General features: G+C 41.0%; 1 protein-coding gene across 19 annotated transcripts in view; it reads right to left on the bottom strand.

Annotated features, from left to right (window-relative positions):
* FBXO25 (F-box protein 25) overlaps nucleotides 1-25,793 on the bottom strand; it is a 74,711-nt gene that overhangs the window by 37,995 nt on the left and 10,923 nt on the right. For 14 of the 19 annotated variants that reach the window (XM_074000166.1, XM_005562490.5, XM_045397791.3 and 11 more), the window contains 3 exons: nucleotides 10,508-10,611; nucleotides 9,022-9,071; nucleotides 6,017-6,109 (listed from right to left, as the gene is read on the bottom strand). In XM_074000166.1, coding sequence (XP_073856267.1) covers nucleotides 6,017-6,109; nucleotides 9,022-9,071; nucleotides 10,508-10,611 — 247 coding nt within the window. The remainder of the gene's footprint in view (nucleotides 1-6,016; nucleotides 6,110-9,021; nucleotides 9,072-10,507; nucleotides 10,612-25,793) is intronic. The other 5 variants (XM_045397792.3, XM_045397793.3, XM_074000167.1 and 2 more) reach the window with 1 other exon arrangement.

The following is a 25,793-nucleotide window of genomic DNA, read 5'->3' as shown; positions in this document are numbered from 1 at the left end:
CCGGGTAGCTAGGACTATAGGCGCCCACTACCTTGCCCGGCTAGTTTTTTGTATTTTTTAGTAGAGACGGGGTTTCACCGTATTAGCCAGGATGGTCTCGATCTCCTGACCTCATGATCCGCCCATCTCGGCCTCCCAAAGTGCTGGGATTACAGGCTTGAGCCACCGCGCCCGGCCGATAGTTTCTTTAGCTATGCAGAAGCGCTTTAGTTTAACTAGATCCCATTTGTCAATTCTGGCTTTTGTTGCCCATTGCTTTTGGTATTTTAGTCATGAAGTCTTTGCCCATCCCTATGTCCTGAATGGTATTGCCTAGGTTTTCTTGTAGGGTTTTTATGGTTTTAGGTCTTATGTTTAAGTCTTTAATCCATCTTGAGTTAATTTTTGTAAAAGGTGTAAGGAAGTGGTCCAGTTTCAGTTTTCTGCATATGGCTAGCCAGTTTTCCCAACACCATTTATTAAATAGAGAATCCTTTCCCCACTGCTTGTTTTTGTCAGGTCTGTGAAAGATTAGATGGTTGTAGATGTGTGGTGTTATTTCTGAGGCCTCTGTTCTGTTCAATTGGTCTATATACCTGTTTTTGGTACCAGTATCACGCTGTTTTGGTTACTGTAGCCTTGTAATATAGTCTGAAGTCAGGCAGCATGATGAAAAGATTATAAATCATTCTACTATAAAGACACACACACACACATATGTTTACTGCGGCACTGTTCACAATAGCAAAGACTTGGAACCAACCCAAATGCCCATCGGTGATAGACTGGATAAAGAAAATGTGGCACATATACACCATGGAATACTATGCAGTCATAAAAACAGATGAGTTCATGTCCTTTGCAAGGACATGGATGAAGCTGGAAACCATCATTCTCAGCAAACTAACACAAGAACAGAAAACCAAACACCACATGTTCTTATTCATAAGTGGGAGTTGAACAATGACAACACATGGACACAGCGAGGGGAACATCACACACCAGGGCCTGTCGGGGGTTCGGGGGCTAGAGGAGGGATAGCATTAAGAGAAATACCTAATGGAGATGACGGGTTGATGGGTGAAGCAAACCACCATGGCATGTGTATACCTGTAACAAACCTGCACATTCTGTACATGTATCCCAGAACTTAAATTAAAAAAAAAAAAAAATTGAAAAAAAAAAGTCATGACGCATTTAAGAAAGTCACTTAATTTACATGAGAGGAAAATAAAAGTTTATAGACTTAGAAAATGACATCTTAATGAAAAAGCTCTTCACGGCTGTCAGGATGACTGCACTTTTGGTCTCTGTCCTTGATTCCATTGTGACCTTCAGCCCATCTCTCTGGGCCCCATTTTCTCATCTTTACCTCTTGGGTCATAAATGGATCTCCATGCAGCTGTCATCCCTCTGCCTAAATCCTCCTCAAAAAAAAATAAAAATAGTGGCTAACACAGAGTACAGACTGTTCTAAGAGCTTCCTATGATGGAATAATCTAATCTTTATAACAGTGCTCTGAGGTAGATGCTAAAATCTACCAGATACTATGGATGAGATAATGAAGTCATATGCTTGAGATCCCTGAGTAAATAAATAAGAAAGAGAGAGAACTCCAACAGCGGCCATGTGGCTGCAGAGCCTCTCTCCCTCCCTGCCTCACCCTCAAGTCCACACTGGGGAGGGCTGAGGGTCACTCACTGAGCATCTTTCCCATGCGCTGCTGTGAGGCTGCTGCTATTAACTTGCTGCTATGGCGTAGTCATTAGCAGAAATTATGAAAAAAATTGAAAAAAAAAATCTTCAGATAGCCAGAGATTCTAGCCTGAGATGTCTTTCCTTACTCGCTTATTATTATCTGTAAAAACAGGGTCTCCCTATGTTGCCCAGGCTGGCCTCCTGCCTCGGCCTCCCAAAGTGCTGGGATTGCAGGTGTGAGTCACTGCACCTGGCCACTTTTCCCCATTTAATAGATCCCTAGGATACTGGGAAGCAGAAGTCCATCTCCAGACATGAGGAGCAGGCAGGCTAAAGGAAACAGCACTGGGGGGTCTTGGAGGGGCAGAGCAACGCCCAGGGACACAGAAATTTTTGAATAAAGACAACAGTGACCGACTCTTTGCCTACATCTAAAGCAAATGAAAACATAAAAATAAATGGTGGCAAGACACTAAACTAAAAATACTCTACCCCTGAAAGTATGTGACACTGGATGTACTATCTAATTGGTCCAGCCATAGGCAGAGAATGAAGTACTTCAGATAATTTACCAAATAACTAAAATTAGATATATAAACTTTACAATTCTGAAAACGTTTTTCCTACAGATGTGTGTAGCAAACACAGCATATTTAACATTTTTATAAATTTCAGTTGCACACCGTGCAGCTTTTAGGAAGCTTTCATGCCGTGCACTGCCCTGCATGCACCTCCCAAGCCTGCGGCTGTTCGCGCCTGGCTGTCAGAAGCCACCTCCTGACTGCCAGTGGGGCGAGGGAGCAGGCTGTTCTTCTCAGTGCTATAAGCAAGCCCAGGACTCCAAGGGAATGACAACAAATGTGTAAAACCCACAGTCACATTAACCTACAGGCTCAGGACCCAGTTCTACTTCCTCCAGACAGCTTTTGGGTACTGGTCTCCCTCTCTGTGTTTACAGCCGTCCTGGGTTTGCTGGGCACCTCCGAGTTCATGGAAGTGCAGCTCCTCACTGCAGCTGGGACATACTTACTCCACTTTGACAAATGGGGTGTTATTTTCAGCAGTGGGTGAACAGCAGTGAACAAACCAAGCCCCTGCTCCTGGGGCTCAACTGGGACGGGGATACAGACAACTTAAACACGTGACCACTGGCACACCTGAGGGCCAGGGAGGTGCTGTTGATATGATGGGGGTGGCGAGGCCAAGGTCCCAGCCAGGTAGGCTTGCGTTGGTATTGCCAAAACCCTGTGATCACTGGCAAACAAGATTTCATGGTGGGAGTGTGAATAGAACTGGATTTCAAAGTTTCTTGAAAGGATTAGTTAGAAAAAACAAGGTACGTTGATCTGCACACAGGAGGTGCTCAGCGATGCCAACACTGACGGGCTCCTCCTGCCTTGAGTGAAGAGCATCTGCCCCTGGACAGTGAACAAAAGCTGGGGCCATTTTATGCCTCTAACACCACACCTGGCTCAAACTCAACTTCAAAGATTAGAGTAAAAACGAAATTTCCATTCCAAACTACGTATCTTTGACAACTGAAACAATCTGTAATTGAACACTATATTCTATACTAGCTTTTATCCTAAGACTAGTAATTATTGATTAGTCTCAGTTTAAAATTCGTAAGTTTAGATGGACAAAATGATTTTACATAAAACAAAATGTTAGTTGAAAGATACAGGCTGGGCATGGTGGCTCACACCTGTAATCCCAGCACTTTGGGAGGCCGAGGCAGGTGGATCACTTAAGGTCAGGAGTTTGAGACCAGCCTGGCCAACATGGTGAAACCCCATCTGTACTAAAAATACAAAAAAGAATTAGCCAGGCATCATGGTGCATGCCTGTAATCCCAGCTACTCAGGAGGCTGAGGCAGGAGAATCACTTGAACCCAGGAAGCAGAGGTTGCAGTGAGCAGAGATCGTGCCACTGCACTCCACCCTGGGCAACAGAGTGAGACTCCACCTAAAAAACAAACAAACAAACAAACAAAAAAAACCAAAAAAGATACATATTAAGTTTTGCACACAAATTCTTAAGGGCAGATATTACTAAATGCTGTTAGAAAAAAAGGAAACCTTTTATCAAGCATTTCAAAAAAATGCTTCTACGTTTCTAGTTTATAGGTATTCTAATAATACTGAGTGACATTATGGACAACTTAGCCTAAATTATGGAAAATCATATTATTTAGAAGAACTCCAAGAGAATCCTCTCAGTTGTTGCAGTAAGTGTTGCTATAAACATTTAAAACAGCAAACAAATACCAAATACCTGCACAGCATGCATGATAAATGCACTTGATAAAGTGAAAAAAAAAATAGTACACACTGAAAGAAAGCCAATGGAAGAGGGTACTGGCATGGGCCAGGGAGGGCAGAATTAGGATGGGGACATGCAGGAGCTCAATCCAAGGCAAGACACGGGCTCAGGCTTTCCCACAGTCACAAAGGCTGCTGCTAGTTTTTGTTTTTAGCAGAAGGTAAGCATGAGCAAATCACCTTTTAGAGGTAACTTTGCTGGACTTGTGAAAGGTCTGGAGCGACTGCAGGAGAGGGAAGGTGGGATTCCCACAGAGCAGGAACACAGATGAGCCAAGCAAGGCTCTGCTTCGAAGGCAGCAATCAACAGAGATGCACAGACCTGTGAGGCTGCTGGGACAGTCATGCAACAATGCAGCCCTTTTGCTTCCTAGGCTCACCAGTTCCCTTGCTCCACCTCTGAGAGGTGGTTTGGAGAAACACAGCCCTTCTCAAGACGGTTGCAAGGTAAGTTTAGTTGGTACATGAGTGCATAGCACATTTTAATTTTTATAGTTATGCATTTATTTTATATGTATTAGACAAACGACCGACAGAAAATTTACCATTTCACAGGTATTAGTGTTTAGGATGAGGCTAAAGTAGGTATTTCTGTTTAAAAAAGTAAATTTGAAGAAAAGCTACTTAGCAAATTATAGTAGTATGTGGTACACAGACAAAAAAAAATCATGCAGTCATTCAAATGACTGAAACTGATAAAATACTGGCCCTGGTCTATGGACTCCCCCTCTGATAAAGCACAAAACACTCGCACCTTCTCCAGAGTCAGTGACCAAAGATGACAGAGCAGGGCACCCAGCACAGAAATCACCAGGAACCAATGACTTCCTCCTGTGCCCCATCCTACTCTCTCACTCACACCAAGAATTAAATCCTTTTATGTAGACAGATGGTCGAGAATTGCTACTATAAAGCAACTCAGTATGGTCTGAACTATCAGAGAGCTACATGGAGAAATAGTTACTGCTAAACAGACCTCTCTGCTGATGTTTTTCCTGCCTACTTAAGTCTTGAAAATTTCCACAAGGCTGAGTCAAACGTGCATTCCATCATCTACAAGAAAGGTACCTATCGAGAACACCCTGCTGGCCAGCGTGTAAATATCTAAAGGAGGACTCAGAAAACACCGGGGAAGTCCAGCCTGCATGTGTTGGCTGGGCTTCAGTGAAGAATGGAGCACAACAGGAGTTGTAAGTAGTAGTTACATAAGAAGCCCTGCAAATTCTGCTCAGAACCAAACATAACAAATAAAATTATCTAAGACTTACAGTTATTTAATTCCCTAAATTTTCTGTCCTCCCAGTAGCACTTTTAAATGTCTAAAAGCAATTAAAGGAAACATTTTCCAATGTCTCACAGAACCATTAGAAACACAAAATTAATAGCTTCATAAACTATAGCTTCTATTTTATCCATAGAATGAAGGTGCATAAATCACATAGTAATTAATCTTTAGACAAAAGCAAACAATAAATGGAATATATGGCTATGATCCTTTCTTTCTGAGTGTGGCCCAAGATAAAAGTTTCTTCCAAAAGGATATCATTAATGCAATAAGGCTTTTGTGGAATTCTATTTTGTATGAAATTCCTGTTTTCTATTAGCTACTTCTTCCTCTGTGACGTAAGGCTCATTCTTCGTGAAAAACGTGAAGCAGAAAACATTTGCGAAATCATCAGGTAAAGATCCCATGACCGTTCTATCACTGACATGGTACGTAGATGCATGGTGCAACCCCCGGGGGACCACTTTGTGGCATCCTCAGCAACCACAGAGCCACAGGGAGATGACTGTTTGCTCCCACTGAGGCTCTGCAACCTCTGCCACCAACACTGGAGAAATCCTCCAATCTCACTGTTTTCTCCTGAACTTGTTCCCTTCTGTTTTTCGATTATATGCAGCAAACAGGCACACCTTCAAGCTGCCAAAAGCATCTTAAACGTTGTACACTTACAATCTTCAAAATATAATTGTTCACAAGAGTCATCAAAGTAGTTTTTCATGTAGAACACTTACTTTGACCACATAATTAAATCTTCGGATATCTTGAATTGCACTTGAGAAGTCTAACCGATTAAAGGCCTCTCCCAAGGTGCAATAGCCATGCCTCTGGAAGAGCAACACAGAAGTTAAAATTAGTCAATCAGCCAAAAAGAACTGGCAGTTAATGTCAATTAATTGTGCAATTAAAAAAACATTTTGGCAAAGGACATTTGTTTTTATCCTGAAGACTGATTTTAGATTTAGATGAGAGAATAGTAAAATTATAGCAATGCTAATAATTTAAGCTGTTTATGTATAACTGAGACACCGTTAACTGACATTTTTTACCACCTGCTGAAGTAATGACAAAGAAAAATGTATATTAAATATCTTGCTGGTTTGCAGAACAGAAAACCAAACACCGCATGTTCTCACACATAGATGGGAACTGAACAATGAGAACACTTGGACACAGGAACACTTGGACATCACACACCGGGGCCTGTTGTGGGGTGTGGGGAGGGGGCAGGGACAGCATTAGGAGATATACCTAATGTAAATGATGAGTTAATGGGTGCAGCACACCAACATGGCACATGTATACATATGTAACAAACCTGCACGTTGTGCACATGTAACCTAGAACTTAAAGTATAATAGAAAATTTAAAAAAAAATCTTGCTGGTTTATTTTGCTGGGGACAAACTGGGGTGTGGATGACATTAAGGCTAAGATCATAAAAAAACTGGATTATACTAGGCTACGCAACTAAAAATACATAAATCACGTGCTTAGCTGCATTGTAACGATGTAGGTGTTATAAATATACAGTTGAAACACAGGACTTCTCTGCGGGGGAGGCATGCACTGCCAGGTTGGAAGTATGCTCAACCACAAGGATCACAGCTGGGAGAGGTGCTTCGGCAGCAAGAAGGTGCCTCTGAAAACCAGCACTGGGATGGAGAGGGCTGAAGGCAAGTGCTGGTTGTGACCATGGGCAGCTTTCAGGCTGGGAGCACGGATGCCAAGAACCCAAAACACCAAAAAAACTGGTGATTAGATCCACAGGTCCAAGAACCAAAGGAAGAAAATGAAACAATTTATTTTCAGTACTGTAAACACTGCTGCTATTCTCTTAGATGTTTTTCTGCCATGATACACCCTTATCCTATACTGGTTTGTGTAGATTAGCACATTAGGTTTCAGAAGTCATTTTAAACTCCATTTCCATCCTCCATATTTGAAATATTTAAAATCTACAGATTTTCATTTCAAAGTTGTAGAGATAAATAAGCTGGAGAACAATAATAAAAAACATGAGATGATCGATCTCAAATTCCAAACAGGTGACTTGAGATGTCCTAGAGAAAGCAGCTGGAGTCACAGCACCTTTGTCTCTGATAGCTGATATACTCAGAGGCTCATGTGCTTCTGTGCATCAACCCCAATCGCCCTACTGTGTGCACAACTCAACGAGATTCATTTAAAACATCCAAATATGTTGACTGAGTGCCTGCTATGCAGAAAACATTTTCCTGGGAACTCTGGGGGAAAGGAAATGCTAATTTTGATATAGATAATTATCTGAAATCCCTCACAGTTGATATTCCTATTTTATTTCTCTCTCTTAATTCTGCATGATGGTGCAGCAGGCACTTTCCAAGGTCACCACCCATCTCACAACTGAAAATTAAATCTGATTCACAGAGCAGACCACAAAGAGCATGTCTGGACCTAGAACCACAGCATGTAACCTCAGAGCGGTGAGACACCAGCTAGCATGGATAAGCAGCAGGCACTTGCTCTATACCAGGTGACGGTGTGGAGACATGACATGGTGCAGGGACACCAGCGCCCAGTCCTAGTTCTGGTCCCTCTCAACCTGGTTCTAGGATCCTGGTTCCTAGGATTCCAGGGAACATTCCCATAGCCTCACAATAAGATCCTCTTTTCCTGCACATGCTAGCTTGGATGGGATCCTCTGCTCTGTAATCAGGATGGCAACAGAGCAGATGAAATATTTAATGGTCTTTCATGAGCACTAAATTTCGTTTTTTAAAAACTAGGTTAGATTCTGTCAAACAATCTTCTAATGGTATATTAGAGTGTATATTAAGGATCTGATTCATTCTATACCCACTAACCATAACCGAATAGATTAAGTTTTCTTTCTCAGAATCTAATCCTTCAGTTTCTAGGAAGCTGGACTAGCTTCAGAGCATCTATAAACATTTCTGGAATATTTAACTTATCCTAAAAAAACAGATGATAGACAATAGTTCCCTAAATTATTTTCCCCAATTGTTGCAAAATAAAGCAAATGCAGAGTTTCTAAGACTATAAAAGGAACTCAACTTCCCTGATCCTAGTAAAGAAACAGGAAACAGCTTGAAGCTCTCTGGTTTGTCTTATGGCTCATGAAAAAGCTTTAGCCTAACTTGGGAAAAGAAAGGCAGGGAAGGAGTTCACACGGCTCTGCGCAAACCCAACCCAATTACTAATTTCATGTTAGCCACTCTTTACGTGGAATGAGGGGGCTCACAGATGTCCTACGCTCCAAAACATGCCACAGGGAGGACACACGCCCATCAGCATCAGAGGTTCATGCTAACACAGAGAAAATGCGTATGACTGCAGGAGTCCATGCTTGGTTTAAATAGGCCTGCTGCTGACTCAGGTATGTACAGGTAGGCAGGAACCACACACTGCACATATACCACATGCTAACACACACCATACATCCCACACACCAATGTGTGCAAATACATGCACAACCATACATACACACCATATATACAACACACACCAATGTATGCACAAATACAGTCACATACCACACGCATATGCAAGCACACACAATGGAGAATCACTACCTCAAAAGCTCCTCATATGCTATTATCTGTCAGAATTTGAACCATAGATCTGATATTGCAAAAGAAATGTGTTTTATGCAACTTTATTAATAAATGTATTTAATGTGACTCCACATTGAACAGAAACAATCCAAGATACTCTCTTATTTATAAAAGAATACTTACTTCTTTTGTGCTTTCTTTATGGACATAGATCCATTTTTCACGATAAAAACCTAGAATAAAAATTAACTTGGTTTTTAAAATCTGGCAAATCATTTCAAAAATGAAGATTTTAAAGGAATTTAAATAATTGGACATGTTAACAAAATTATCTGACTTACTATATTCATAAGAAATGCTTTTACTTGGTTCAATGCAAACAGAATTGCCTTGTTTCTTAAATCAGTTTAAGATATGAACAATGATTTCAGACAGTACCAAGTCCTAGTAACTTAGAAGAAAATTAGTATTATTAACGACTGAAGCCATATGAAGACATAAATGATTATAAAATGCAATTACATTACTAAATTCCTACATACCCTAATAAAAAGTTCTATTCTTCTATTGCTCTGTATGGTACTCCACAGAAACACATTTTTCAGATAAATCTTAAAAGTTTCAAGAATCACACTAACTGTATTCTCCATGTGACCCTATCTTCTTCATAAAAAGTAGTCTCCCCCATATTCACAGTTTCACCTTCTACAGTTTCAATTACCCACAGTCAGTTTTGGCTTGAAAACATTAAATGGAAAATTCCAGAAATAAACCGTTCCTAAGTTTTAAATTCTGTGCCGTTCTGGGTGGTGTCATGAAATCTCACACTGTCCTGCTTTGTCCTGCCTGGGATGGGAATACTCCCTTTGTCAAGCGAGTCCTACACTACCTGCCCCTTGATCACTCAGTAGCCGTCTTGGTTATCGGATCAACTGTTGAGGTATCGCTGTGCTTGTGTTTAGAGAACCCTTATCATACTTCATAATGGCCCCAAAGTGCAAGAGGAGCGATGGCGGCCATCTTGCTATAACTGTTTCATTTTATTATTGTTGTTAATCTCTTGCTGTGCCTAATTTATAAATTAAACTTTATTATAAGTGTGTATATACAGAAAAAAACCTATAGTATCCATAAGGCTCGGTACTATCCACAGTTTCAGGCATCCACTGAAGGTCTATCCCCTGAGGTGAGGGAGCCTACTATAGACGAACATGTGTCTTGGTAACTCACGGATATACTGCAAGGCAGTGCCATGATAGAGCCCTACGCCCTCTCACAGACAGGTCCCACCTCCAGCCTTCCCCTGCTGCCATCTAACATCCTAAACTACAGCTCTGAATGTCTGTCTCCTGCTCTGAATCTTCAGTCACTTCGAAACTCAAGTCAGGACACCCCTCAGTTTGGCCTCACTGCTCAAGAATGAGTTGAATTCAAGATCATATGCATGGCTGTTTTGTGGGTTGTGCCATCTCTTATTTTGTTTTTGCACATCTTACCCACTGAAACGGTTGAGCTGCAAAAAGTCTGACCACTAAATAAGTGGGTGATGCTGGATACTGGGCTGTTATTTACATATTTGTATCACCTTTTATTTCATAAGATAGCATTGTCACAGTAATTTAGTATTTCAACATAATCGACAAAATAAAAGTAATGAGAATGATCTTACTTTGAGTATTTGTGTCATTTCTAAAATGGTCCTTTTTCCTTTTTTTGGATGCATATTCATGCTCTTCATTATTGAATATTTCTCCATCTTCACTATTTAAGATACTGAAATAAAGATATATTCTATTAAAATATTTTTTCAGGGATATCTTCATTTGGCTTTTCTTTTGTAAAACGATACAAACACTTCAAAGTGACAGATTGTGGGCTTGAAATTACAAGGGTAATGTCTAATATTTTTTTTTTTCATTTTGAGAAATAAGATGTGTCCTGGTTCTTTGAGAATATTATACCGGAAAGTGCTGAACATGTTTTAGAACCTCTCAAGGGTCTTGATATGCTTATCCAAGGTAGTTTCAAACATCGAAATGCTTTATTAAAACATAGAGATTTTTTAAAAACAACTACTAAAACTCCAGAAAAAAAGATGGTAAGAATATGATGATACCCGATACTGACCAATGACTTGCTGTATCCCTTACCCCATGCTGAGTAACCACTCAATATTTCTGCTTACTCTCTATATTTTTAAGGGTTTAGCTGAAGTTAATTATTCGCTGAACATTTTTTTATTAAGCACCAACCAAATACATGTTAATACATTTAAGTGGAACCAGGAGAAGTGACATGTATATTTTTACTATTTAAACACATTTAATTAAAAGTTTTTCTTCTTCGTGAAACAAGAAAATCAAATCATAAGGCAATAACTAGACAATGTGAACACCTTTTACTCTTTAAAAAAATTTCTTCCTTATAGTGAAAAAAAAAACCTGTAAATAGTAATAATCCATATCTTCAAAACTAAAGATGTGTAAAATTTTTATTTTCCACACACTGATAACAGATTTTCAGTCTAAAGTGAGGAAGGAAGCTCTGTGGAGACAAGCTGGTTGGTGGAGGCATGCGAGAGTGATGCTCAAATCCAAGGAACTAAAATTGCTTATTTCCCGCTCATTGTTCTTTGACAAGAAAATTGTATACAAGCTCCTTTCTACTCACCAGTATTCACTTTTAGTAAAAACAGCTGACTTTGCCAAATGAGTCAATTTCTCACTGTCAGAACAGACTTAAACAGCAGTACCAACAGTTGTAAATCATCAAGACAAGCAAAGCGCATTTGAAAAACATACAAACAACTGAACTTTTTGTAGCAGACATTATAACACCAATTTATAGAAATGTGTTGATGTTTGTATTTCATATTTAGTCTTATACCAGTTTGTTATCATTGATTGAAATACTGAATGTAGAAGCTTTAGAATCTAAAAGGGCTTTTCTAATGAAAATTACAAACATATCAAAGGAAAAGCACAGATACAATGTTCTCCAGAAATAGTGTCGCAGAAATAAAGACAGAATACGGAAGGAGAAAGGACTGCTGACTAATCTCACAGGTACAGGGAGAAGGACACTCCATGCAGCTGAGCTCCAACAGGTGAGTGTGGGACAAAAAAGCAAGGTGAACCTAAAGACGTCCCATGGACCACTGAGCTGGAATCAATTCTGCCCATAGGTGGTGGGGCCAGGTTCAGATACTTGCAGTAACCGCGTCCTCCTGTGAATCTGGGCCTAGATGGCTGTGGCTCCCTGGGGGCTACCCACACTGTGGATTCCACAGGTGGAGGTGACCTTCTTGGGCACTGCTGGGACACTTCTTGGGCCCACGTGGGCAGTGGTAGGGCTCAGAGCACTTCAGTGTTAGGGCCTTGGGGAGTCTATGTTAGACTTGAGGACTAAGCCTGGGCTCACAAATGACAACCAAGGGAAAATGGCTACTTTAGAGGAACCAGTAACTAGGCTACTATTTTTACAAAGTATTTTAAACGGGCAAAAGCCATTATTTTGGGGTTGTGGGTTTTACACTGTCAGGTAAACAAAAATGTACAAGTAGAGAAGAAAGATGAATGCTTCTGAAATTTAAATTCAACACATTAAAATGTTAATAAAGGAGTATTTAATTTATAAATCTTTCCATTCTGCATGTATCAACTACATTTCATAGCAAACATGTTCTTTTTTTATAACCTTTGTTTCATGAGCAAGACAAACATCACCTACTCTGACTTAAAAACAAGGGAAACTGCCCAACAATTTGATTAAAAAATGTCACACACCTTCAACAGACATTTCTCCAAAGAAGAGATACAACAGCCAACAAGCCCATGAAAAGATGCTCCATATCACAAATTGTTAGGTAAATGCAAATTAACACTACAATGAGATACTACCTCACACTCATTATGAGGCTACTGGCAAATTAAAAGAAAGAAAGAAAGAAAGTAACAAGTGTTGACAGGGATGTGGAGAAACTGGATCCCTCGTGCAGTGTTGGTGGAAATGGAGGATGGTATAGCTGCTATAGGAAACAGTATGGAGGTTCTTCAAAAAACTAAACATACAATTACCATATGATCCAGCAATTTCACTTCTCGGTATATTTTCAAAAGAACCGAAAGTGGAGAATGAAAGATACCTGTACACCCAGCAGAGAATGAAAGATACCTGTACACCCACGTTCACAGCAGTATTACTTGCAACAGCTAAACATGGAAACAACCCACATGTCCATCAGTGGCCGAATAAACAAACTGTGGTGTACACTATACACAACATGGAATATTATTCAGTCTGAAAAAGGAAATGCTGACACATGCTACAACAGGGCTGAAACTTGAGGACATTATGCTGAGTGAGATAAGACAGTCACAAAAGGACAGTGTGTGATGTGACTTATATGAGGTACTCAGAAAAGTCAAATCATACAGACAGAAAGTAGAAAGCCAGTTACTAGGTCTGGGGGTGCTGGAGAATGAAAAGTTAGCACTTAATGGGGACAGAGTTTCAGTTTGGGAAGATGAAAAAGTTCCAGAGATGGATGGTAGTAATGGTTGCACAATAATGTGAATGTACTTAACAGCACTGAACTCGTACATTTAAAAATGGTTAGGATGGCAATTTTATGCTATGTGTATTTTGTTGTAATTAAAGATAAAGAGACAATGTGTAAGAGAGGAGAGGAAGTAGCAGCTTGTCTTGTTCATGCTGTCTGAGGTGCATGTCGGAGGGATGGGGTGGGGACGGGAAGTGTTAAAAACAAAGAATAGAACCTCATACAACACAAGCTGAAAATACAGGGCACAAACGCACTTGTAAGAAACACAGAGTTTCCATAAACTTAAAACATGTCTGAATGATGGAGCTAACAGCCCTCAACTCCCCACACCCAGGCCACACCACAGCATATGTCACCCCCTTGCTTGCAAATGTGCCCAAAAGGCAATGACATTCCAAGTTTCCTCTGACAACCCAAGGCCAGCGCATGACTTTCCCAAGTTCCTTTCCACTCAAGAAAAGGAAGAGAAGAGAATAGAGAAGAATCAACAAAACAACTCCAAACAGAAGTAAACTAGAGCCAAGAACAGAACTATTTCCGATAATTAAGCCCCAATTTCTATACATTATAATCCTCATTCTCGTGATGACCTATAACAAGATTTGCATTTTCCTCTGATGGTATTTTCCTTAAGAGATGGACAACAAGGTCTTAATCTTCATCTCCCAGACCACTCTAGGGTTCTAAGCACAGGCTTTACAGGAATGTGGTGTTATGGGCCATTATCTTCAAATCATTTCCACACAAGTCTAGGAAAGTAAGACAGGCTAGGGTAAGCCTCTGGTTTTTAAAACTGCTAATCAAGGGCATCAGTTCTTAACTATATTGCTGTAAGATATGTCAGAAAACTTTTATTACCAGTAAGAAAAATGATATTTGTGAATGACTTAAGTTTTAATAATTATTAAAGTACTATACTACATGTAGTAAAAAATAATACATACTCATAAACTCAACTTTCCTGAGTTGCCATTAGGAAGCAACCCTGCCAAGCCCTTGATTTTGGATTTGTGGCCTCCAGAACTGTGAGGACAGACATTTCTGTGGTTTTAAGCCACTGAGTTTGTGGTTATGGAACCCTAGAAAATGAATACAATTATCTATCTTTTTAAGTTACTTCAGTTTGATATTGATTATGAAAGGTACATACATGCTATCAAACAGAAGGGACACCAGGGAGAAAAAAATCTCAGCATAAATGCCATGATTCCAAGTGCCAAGGTAATATAACATGCAAAATGTGATAATTTCACCAAAACCAAAACAAAGTGGAACAAACCCTCAAATACAGTTGTTGATAATCCCCACCTGGCCTCCTCTGACATTTCCTTTGGATCAGTTTGGCTGTACCTCTTCTGTCAAGCAGGAGTCGGACTACATTTTGGTCAGCTCCTCCTCAGAAGGGAGCTACAATCTCTGCTCTAACAATCCCCAATGGTTGTCTTAACTTACTCTGTTCATCAATGGCTACCTACTAAACCTAGCTTTTTATCCATACATTTTCCAATCAGGTCATATTATTTTCTCCTGGTAGGCGAATGTTTACATTTATCCATTTTCCTGATACAAAGCTACTTCATATCAGTGTATTATTAGTCTCTAATTATAAAAAGATAATCCAGAAGAAAAAGTCCAGTCAATTTATATAAGTTAAAAGATGGGAAACCTATTTTTAGGATTAACATTCCCTTCCTAAATATCTAACACAACACACTTACAGACTCTTAACACACCCTCGTTACATGAAGGGAGCAGCAGAGCAGAAAGCAATAAGCACCAAGGCCAGGTGGAGCCATAGACAATGTGGGCCCATCTCCCTCCACAGGGAGAAGCAACTGCACTGTGCACAGAGTGCAATCTGGCCGAAGGGAAATGCCGTCTTAGAGAGCTTCAGATGCAGCAACCTTAAAGAAGGGTTGTGCCAGGAAGTCCACCAGATGAGGCTGCAAACCCATCAAAGGGCATCACACACTCTGTGCACAGGGCACACAGAACAATGCCTCCCACATCCTGTGACTTCCTGCGTGTGCCACTGGGACCACCACACCCCCTACCCGCACCATCTTACTTGGACAGACAAAATCAGCCACCTCATGACTAGGGTATTCACATGGTTTTCAGTTCTATAAATTCCTCCCCCTTAAGAATACATGTCTGTAAAATCAGAAATGATGAAAACTGGACTTGTGAGTGGCTTTGCAGTAGGGATTACAGGTCCAGAATAGAATAGGTTCAGTAACATATTTAAGATATTCAAAGGAAAAAAATACAAGCCAAAGATTTAACATCTAAATAGTGACCATCAAGGATAAAAGTCACACATATTTTTTATGAGTACACACAAACACAGGAAGTATGATGACCAGGAGCTGAGGGACGACCCACTAAAGAATAAGCTCCGGAAACCAAAATGACTAGAGGCAGAGGCAGAGGCAAAGGTGTGGCTGCCAGGTGGTCTGTATTTATTTGTGGAGCTGCTGGCACATAATGGTGATAACGGTGCAGCATGCCATGGTTACCAGCTCAGACAATGCAGACAAAGAACAACCACCAGAGAAGTGGTAGGGATGGGGAGAAGATGTGCAGGGGCCAACCGGGAGTGGGGTGTCCATCAGTTAACTGCAGTATTGGGTACTGTGGGGAGCCAACAAAAGAATCTAAGGGTTTGCTATAAAGGCATTAGGGTAAAAGGGAAAAAAAGAAAGAAAGAAACAAAAGAAAACAAGAAAGCCCTCTTAAATACCAAAAGGGTAAAAGCAAATAAAATAGAACAAGGTGGTTCCTTGTTATCTGTCATGTAAAAAACGGACTTGGCTCACCTATTAAATGGAAAACAGTCTTGGATCGGTTCACAAAGCAAAATCAAGCACCATACTGCATATAAGATATACAGCTATAAAAGGCTGGGAAAATATATAGAGAATGTATAGGACTCAGAAAATGTCACAAGAAACTTTATAGCTTAAATACCTATATCAATACAAATTTAAATAATAAAAATAAATTATTTAAACATATAACTGAGAAAGCCAGAAAAAGAATAAGTGAACCAAAAGAAAGGGTGGAATTATTACAAATAAAAGCAGATATTATTAAGTAGAAAAAGAACAGAACTAAGAAGCAAATCCAAAAGCTGGCTCTCAAGAGAAAATAATCAATCAAAACAAACCACTAAGTATCTGATTAGAAAAAAAAAAAAAGTTACAAGTGCTAACAGAAGAAAATTTAAAAATTGTAAAAGATAAGAAAAAGAAAGGGATAGAGAGAAAAGTGTATAGATTAAAAGAGACTTTAAAAACATATCAAATTTTAAGAATAAAACAACACTAAATTATAGTGTCTAGGGATATACACTTGGTGATAAAACTATAAAGATTAGGGAAATGATTACCATAAGAGTTTGGGAAGTGGTTATTTTTTGGGAGAGGAAGTAGATTATAATAGAAATGGGACATGTGGGGGGTGCTTCTGGGATGAGTATGATCAAGTTCTATTCCTTGACCTGGGTGTGGTTACAAGGATGTTTGATTTATAAAAATGAAGAAAACCATTAAAAAATCATTACAGGCAATTTTATAAAACTCTCTGCAATAAGTTAGAAGTAGATGAAACATATTTTTTTAAAAAACATTAAATTTAATGCTATTGCAATATAAAATCATGTTTTTTTCTTAGAGCTAAACAAATTAATTGTAAAATGCATTTAAGAAGAACAAGAAACTATTCTAAAATTCATATGGAATGAAAAAAGAGCCCAAATAGCCAAAGCAATCCTAACCTAAAAGAATAAAGCCAGAGGCATCACACTGGCATCACACTCAACTTCAGACTATACTTTAAAGCCCCAGTAACCAAAACAGCTTCTGTACTGGTACAAAAACAGACCCATAGACCAATGAACAGAACAGAAAACTCAGAAATAAAGCCACACACCTGCAACCATCCAATCTTCGACAAGGCCAGCAAAAACTGCGGTGGAGAAAGACCATCCTGTTCAATACACGGTGCTGGAATAACTGGCTAGCCATATATAGAAGATTGAAGCCAGACCTCTATCTTTCACCATATACAAAAATTAACTCAAAATATATTAAAGATTTCAACGTAAGACCTCAAAATGTAAGATCCCGGAAGATAACCTAGGAAACACTCTTCTTGACATTGGCCTTGGCAAAGAATTTTTGGCTAAGTTCCCAAAAACAACTGCAACAAAAAACAAAAATTGGCAAGTAGAATTTAATTAAATGAAAGAGCTTCTGCACAGCAAGAGAAACTACTGACAGAGAATACAGACAACCTACAGAATGACAGAAATTATTTGCAAACTATGCATCTGACAAAGGCCTAATATCCAGAATCTACAGGGAACTTACGCAAAAAAACAAATGACCCCATTAAAAAATGGGCAAAGGACATGAACAGGCACTTCTCAAAGATATACAAGTGGCCAACAAACATGAAAAAGGCTCAGTACCACACAGCACTAGAGAAATGCATCAAAACCACAATGAGATACCATCTGACACCAGCCAGAATGGCCATTACTAAAAAGTCTAAAGACAACAGATGCTGGCAAGGCTGAGGAGAAAAGGGAATGCTTTATACACTGTTGACGGGAATGTAAATTAGTCCAGCCACTGTGGGAAGTGGTCTGGAGATTTCTCAAAGAACTTAAATAGACGTACCATTCTATCCAGCAACCCCATTACTGGGTATATATCCAAAAGAAAATAAATCATTCAACCAAAAAGACACACGCACTCATATGTTCATCGCTGTACTATTAACAATAGTAAAGACACAGAGTCAACCCAGGTGCCCATCAATGGTAGACTGGATAAAGAAAATGTGGTGCCCATATACCATGAAATACTACACAGCCATAAAAAAGGAATAAAATCACATCTTTTGCAGCAACATGGATGGAGCTTGACTTAATCCTAAGCAAATTAATGCAGGAACAGAAAACCAAATGCCACATGTTCTCACTTATAAATGTGAGCTAAACATTGAGCACACATGGACACAAATATGGGAACAACAGACACTGGGGACTACTAGAAGGTAGAGGGAGTGGGGGTGGGTTAAAAAAACTACCTATTGAGTACTACGCTAACTAGGTGACAGGATCTGTACTCCAAACCCCAGCCTCATGCAATATTTTCATGTAACAAATCTGTAAATAGACCCTCTGTATCTAAAATAAAAGGTGAAGAAGAACCAGTAAGCACAAATAAGCAGACTACTCTGAGTTAAGAGCTGCAGTGGTGAAGACCCTAGCCCCAGCTGACATGAAAACGCAGTATAAAGCCTCTCTGTTTACATCAGTGTGATGAGAGAAGTCCAGGAAGACAGAGAGAAAACCCCGTAGTCCCAACTGCCCATGGAAATTTAGTATGGGAAAAAGAGAGATCTCAACACAGCAGGGAAGGGGCTTTTCAGTTAGTGGTACTTGCTGCAGTAACTGGACAGCTACTGCACAAAGACACAAACAGATTTGTTCCTCACAGCACGCTCCAAGATAAATTCCAAATGGAGCGTAAGTTCTCTTCTCTCTCCCCTGAGGCATAATTCATACACAGCAGAATAGACTTTTAAATACAGTTCAGGGAGTCCTGACCTGTGTACCTCCTGTAACACATACCCAATCAAGACACCATAGAAAGCTCCATATAGCTGTTAAGTCAATCACCAGGGAGGCTCTCAACTCTGCCTCTCCTTGGGAGCTAAGAGGTAAGCCACTATTGCGAGCCCTGTGCTGATGCTGGCCCCAGACACGACTGACAGCACAGTCAGACTACGTGATGTCTGGCTTGCCTATTAATTTTCTTAGTGATAACTTAAAAAGACTTTTAAAGACGATTTTAGACTTGCATAAGAGTTTCAGGGGCAGGGCACACGGTGTCCCCAAGTTTCCACCCACCTTCGTGCAGCCACAGAACAAGGATCAACACCCTAAGAGGAACTCTGGCATGGTACTCCCAGCTCAACCATAGGCTTTGTTGTTTCGCCAGGCCGCCCACCAGAGCCCGTCTGCTCCTGGGCCCGGTCCAGGATCCACGCTGTGCTTAGCTGACACACTTCCATGGCCCCCCATGCCAGAAGAGTTTGCAGTCTCCTCTCATCACCTTGAAGAGTACTGGTCAATTATTTTGTAGAATGTCCTTCAAATTGGGTTTGTCTGCTGTTTTCTCCTGATTCAACTTAGGGAAAACCACCACAGGTGATGTGCCATTCACACAGCACCACAGGTACCTGCTGCGAATACGATGTCACCTTTGAGCTCTTGGTTGGGGCAGTGTCTGCCAGGTTTCTCCACTGTAAAGTATTGTTCCCTTTGTAATGAAGAGCTATTTGGGGGGAGACTTGGCAGATATTCTATTTCTCCTAATTCTTTCATCTATTAGAAAGATTTCACCTTGCTGCATCTGCCAAGGGACTGTGCTTATAAGAATTATCATGGTGGCTTTCTATTTCCCTTATTCCTTCTACATTTATTAACTGGAATTATCCTGCAAGGAAGAGCTGTTCCTTATCCCTTACTTATGCATTCATTTATATATTGATATCCGCCTAAATGGATGGCTATTTCTTTTCTTTTTTGGTTATAATCCATTACTACTGTTGTTTATCCTGTGGCTAGAACTGCTCCAGCTTTGGCCAACGGAGCACTTTTTGGCGGGCATCTGCCCTTCTGACATCTGACAGGCTCCCATCACTCACCTTTCACTTGCCCTACCCCAGCCCTGGAACCAAACCCTTCCCTGAGGAGCCCTTAGGATCCAGTATCTCAGCCTGGCTCTGGTTACTGATGCAGGTGTCACTGCTCTAAGGCCCTCTGTGGGCAGACTTAGGAAACAGATGTGTTATATATGCATAGACCCCCATTTCTCTCTCTCTGAAAAAACCAACAGCCCTAGTTCATGCTGACACCTCCAACCCTGATCCAGAACCACAGGATAACTCTAGTACCATCCTTCCTTATTTGTAACTTCTTCCTAGAATATACACAGTTTTGAGATTGCTCACCCACGCCCCTATGAGAAACAAGTACACCAACTAGAGGTTTTGTCTTCAGCCTTACAGCATCCTGTCAAAACACTGTTTTCCAAAGTTACTGATAGGTCAGCTAATTCCACATCCACTTCACTATGGTTACTGCAGCAGTCCCTAACCTTTTTGGCACCAAGGACCAGTTTCTTAGAAGACAGCTTCTCTACAGACTGGGGCGGGGAGCGGGGGATGGTTCTGGGATGAAATTGTGCCACCTCAGATCATCAGGCATTAGTTAGAGTCTCATAAGGAGTGAGTGTGCAATCTGGATCATTCACATGCACAGTTCACAACAGGGTTCATGCTCCTATGAGAATCTAATGCTGCTGCTGACCTGACAGGAGGCAGAGCTCAGCCAGTAATGCTTGCCTGCCCTCTGCTCACCTCCTGCTCCGTGGCCCAGTTCCTAACAGGCTACGGACTGGTACCGACCCATGGCCTGGGGGTTGGGGACCCCTGGATTATGGGGTAAGTTTGCAATACCATTTGATTCATCTGTCACAGTTTGTATCATTTGGGCACTCCCCCCAATAATACACACACACACAAACATCCTTGTTGATTTTAGTGAAATTTTGTGGTGCACAGTTCCATGGGTTTTGACAGGTGCACAGTCAAATCTAACACAGTCCCATCACTCCCCAAACTGCCTCTCACTCTCTTTGTAATCGACTCCTTTTCCCCAACTCTTAACCCCTGGCAACCACTGATTTGTTCTTCTTCCTTACGGTTGTGCTTTTTCTACAGCATCCTTTAAATAGAATCATACAGTATGGAGGCCTTTTATGTTTGGTTTCTTTCACTGAGTAAAACGAATTTAAGATTCATCCATGTTGTGTGAATCAACAGTTTGTTCCTTTTGACCGCTGACTGGTATTCTGTTGTAGAGATGTTACCACAATTTGTTTATTCATTCACCGGTTGAAGGACATCTGGTTTTGAGTGTTGGCAACTACTGAATAAAACTCTATTAACAGTCACATGCAGGTTTTGTGTGAGCATGAATTTTCACTTACCTTGGGTAACACCTAGGAGTGAGACTGCTGGGTTCTAAGGCAGTGTAACATAGTAAGAAGCTGCTACACTGTTTTCCAGAGCGGCTGTGCCATTCTGCATTCCCAGTAGCAGGGCTGGAGAGCATATCCCTGCTAGCACTTGGCACTGTCCTTGCCAGCACTGGGATGCTTTGTGGTTGTTCTTTCATCTTAGCTACTGATGTAGGCCTGTGCTGGTACCTTATGAGGAAGGTGCACAGCCTTCCAAATCACCTGGGCCCACTGTGGCAGTCTCATTCCCCAGAACATACTGTTACATTTCTAGCTGGTCAGCTGCTTGCCCCAAATGGTACTGTGGCCTCAGGCTAGCTGCAGTGTTTATCTTCTGGATTGCTTGCATTTGTTTCCCTAACAATAAATTATGTTGGGCATCACGTGCTTATTTTTCTCTGCTTATTTGCATGGGCTTCTTTGCAATCCATGCAAGTCATCTGGTGAAGTATAGGTTCACCAAACCTACTGCCCAATTTTTTACTGGGTTGTTTTCTTATTGTTGAGTTCTAAGTGTTTTTTATGTGTTCTGAATACGAACTCTTTGTCAGATATGTGACTTACAAACGTTTTCTCTGAGAGCAGAATTTTAAAATTTTAATAAAATGCAAATATAGATTTTTTTTCTTTTATAGATTGTGCTTTTGGTATGATATCCAAAAAACTCTGCCCAAGATAATGCAGACTTTCTTTTGGGTTTCTTCCCTAAGTTCTACAGTTTTTGCATTCTACATTTAGATATATGATCCATTTTGAGTTCATTTTTGTATAAACTGTGACCTGTATAGGTCAATTTTTTTTCTCTTTTTTTTTTTTTGCATATACACATCTAGTCTTCCAGCACCATTTGTTGACAAGATTACATTTTCTCCATGGAATATATTAAGAGATGCCTTTACACCTCTGTCAAAAATAAACCAACCACTTTTGTATGGACTTATCTGGGGTTCTCTATTCTCCACTGACCTGTGTATCTCTCTTTTCACCAACACCACATACCACTCTCTTGATTGTGGTGATTTTATATTTTATAGTAAATCTTGTTCTTTTTTCTTTTTCTTTTTTTTTTTTTGAGATGGAGTTTTGCTCTTGTTGCCTAGGCTGGAGTGCAACGACAGGATCTCTGCTCACTGCAACCTCCGCCTACCAGGTTCAAGTGATTCTCCTGACTCGGCTTCCTGAGTAGCTAGGATTACAGGCACCTGTCACCATGCCCGGCTAATTTTTTTTTTTTTTTTTTTTTTTTTGTAATTTTAGTAGAGACAGGGTTTCACCATGTTGGCCGGGCTGGTCTTGAACTCCTGACCTCAGGTAATCTGCCGCCTTGGCCTCCCAAAGTGCTGGGATTACAGGCCTGAGCCACGGCACCTGGCCATCGCTCTGCCTTTCTAATGATGACTTTAGATACGGAGTTTTTAATATGTAGAAGTTCATCTTTTTTTTTTTCTTTCACAGTTTGTGTAAGCAATCTGCCTACTCTACATTGTGAAAATATCCTGTTTTCTTCTTAAAACTTTACAGTTTTAGCTTTTACAGTTCATTCTACAATCCATCTAAAATTAATGCTATATCCACAATAAGAGTTAGTAGTAGAGGTTCATTTTTCCTCACATGTTTATCCAGTTGAAAAATCCTTCCCTTCCCAATTGAACTATGTTGGTTGCAAAAGCTTTGCTTTCTCCGGTTGTTGCACTGTGCATCCTAGTGTTTTGTAAACTATTCTTATCTTCTCAATTTTTTATAAGTGTAAACAGAGAAAATATAATTTCTTTTAAAGGGTTCTCTTACTTAATAAAGAAATAGGCTAGGTACAGTGGCTCACGCCTATAATCCCAGCACTTTGGAAGGCCAAGGCCGGTGGATCACCTGAGGTCAGGAGATCAAGACCATCCTGGCCAACATGGTGAAACCTGTATCTACTAAAAATACAAAAATTAGCCGAGTGTGGCGGTGAGTGCCTGTAGTCCCAGCTACTCAGGAGGCTGAGGCAGCAGAATTGCTTGAACCCGGGAGGCGGAGGTTGCAGTGAGCAGAGAGCATGCCACTGCACTCCAGCCTGGGTGACAGAGCGAGAGTCTACCCGCCTCCAAAAAAAAAAAAAAAAAAAAAGAACCAACAACGAAAGAAAGAAAAGAAAAGGAATAAAATGTCTAATGTTTTTCGCCCACCAAACTAGCTAAAGTAATTACAAAGACAAGGCTGCTGTAAACATCTTGTGCACTGTCCCCAAAAAGCAGATGGCATGGAGCAGACAGCATCTTTAGATGAAGACATACATGCAGCCACACAAGGCACACAGATGCATTTCAGCCATTATTCCCTCATAATGAAACCCTCCCCTTGTGCAGTGTGTAACTTGCACTGACACACACACATCTTGGGTGAAGTGCGAAGTAATGGGAATTTGTGTACACTACTATTCAGAGTATAAACTCGTGCAAAATTACAGAAAGTAATGTGGCAATACTAGAATTTTAAATACACAATTCTATTAGGAACTTAGATTTCATAAATACTCACACAAGTATGCAAAAAGATATTCACAGATGACCCATGCTATACCATTAGAAATAATGAAAAGTGGCCGGGCGCGGTGGCTCACGCCTGTAATCCCAGCACTTTAGGAGGCCGAGGCGGGTGATCACGAGGTCAGGAGATTGAGACCATCCTGGCTAACACGGTGAAACCCCGTCTCTGCTAAAAATACAAAAAATTAGCCGGGCGTGGTGGTGGGCGCCTGTATCCCCAGCTACTCAAGAGGCTGAGGCAGGAGAATGGCATGAACCTGGGAGGCGGAGCTTGCAGTGAGCCGAGATAGCGCCACTGCACTCCAGCCTGGGCGACAGAGCGAGATTCCGTCTCAAAAAAAAAAAAAAAGAAATAATGAAAAGTGGGAAATAGCCAAAATGATGTCACTGGAAGCTTGGACAAATAATTTATGGTATACCTAAACAATGAAATGCCATCATTATAATGAATGAGGAACTCAACATGCACTGACATGGAACAACTTTCAGGAAATACAAGTGGCAGAAAAGGACGAACATGCAATGCATTAGGAGAACATGGTGACACCACCTCACTGGAAAGGGAAAGGGGTGCATGACCTGTGACCCTGCAGTTCTGTTTCTAGGCACAGACCCAGGGACCCTGGGCAAAACAATGCGGATTTACAGGTTATTTCAGTTAATGGAACTCTACCTTCCAGCTGCTCAGGCCAAAGCGTTAGTCTCACCCTCAACCCTCTTAGTGCACCATACACATTCCATGTGTCAGTTCCACCTGCAGAATACACCAAGGATTTGAGCCCTTCCTCACCCACCACCTCCTTTCTCTCCAAGCCATGATCATTCCCCATGGGGGTTAACCCAAGCCCCTTAAGAACTGGTCCACTTGCTTCTGTCCTGCCTCTTGGAAGTCTGTTTTTAACACAGTAGCCAGAATAATCCTGTTAAAGCATAGGCCTGAACAAATCACTCCTCTGCTCAAAACCCTGATTCCCCACTTCACTCAGAAAAGCCCTAGTCCTTACCATGACAACAGCTACTTCACAGCTGGGACCCAGTAAGGCTGGGATCTTGTCTCCTACTGGCCCCGCTTCCGGGCTCCCCTCCTCAATGCTGGAACCCTGCTCTCCCTGAATATGACAGACGATGTACTCCTGCCTTGAGGACTTTGCACTTTTTCTTTCCCTGCTGGGGAGGCCCTGCCCTCAGACATCCATTCAACCTGTTCTCATTGCCTAAGTTTCCTTCCACAGAAGCCTTCTTAGAGGCCACTCCCTGTAGATTTTCCTCCACCACCACCCGTCCTTAGCATTTCTTATCTCCCACATATTACCACACTCGCTACACTATGGAACTCATCTTGTCCATTGCCTATCGGTTTCACCAGAATGCAAGCTCCATCAGACATGGGTTTTTACGTTTCATTTATCGCTGTGTCCTGACACCACAGCACATAGTAAATCCTCAATACATTTGGACTAAACAGGTGGAACAGCACGTGTCAGAACAAGACCAGAGACATCTCTAAGTCTGGCTCCCGGGTAGATTTTATCCGCCAACAAAGGAGTAGAGGTAGGACTCTGGCCCACTCCATTTCTAAGGAAACCCTTTCTGGAGGGGGGGAAAGCTGTGTCCTTCCCATCCAGAGCAGAGCAAAGCCACTACCCCTCACGTAGGAAAAATACCTAGGACTCTACCCCTGGGGGTAATCAACAGGCAAAGGGCAACACACTTACTGTTCCCTGTGAGATAATTAACGAAAATGAGCCTCTGTTCAGGTGTTCT

Source organism: Macaca fascicularis, chromosome 8 (assembly GCF_037993035.2).
Source record: "Macaca fascicularis isolate 582-1 chromosome 8, T2T-MFA8v1.1".
Taxonomy (NCBI): domain Eukaryota; kingdom Metazoa; phylum Chordata; class Mammalia; order Primates; family Cercopithecidae; genus Macaca; species Macaca fascicularis.
Note: the sequence above shows the minus strand (reverse complement) of the source record. Positions and strands in the feature narration are given on the sequence as shown.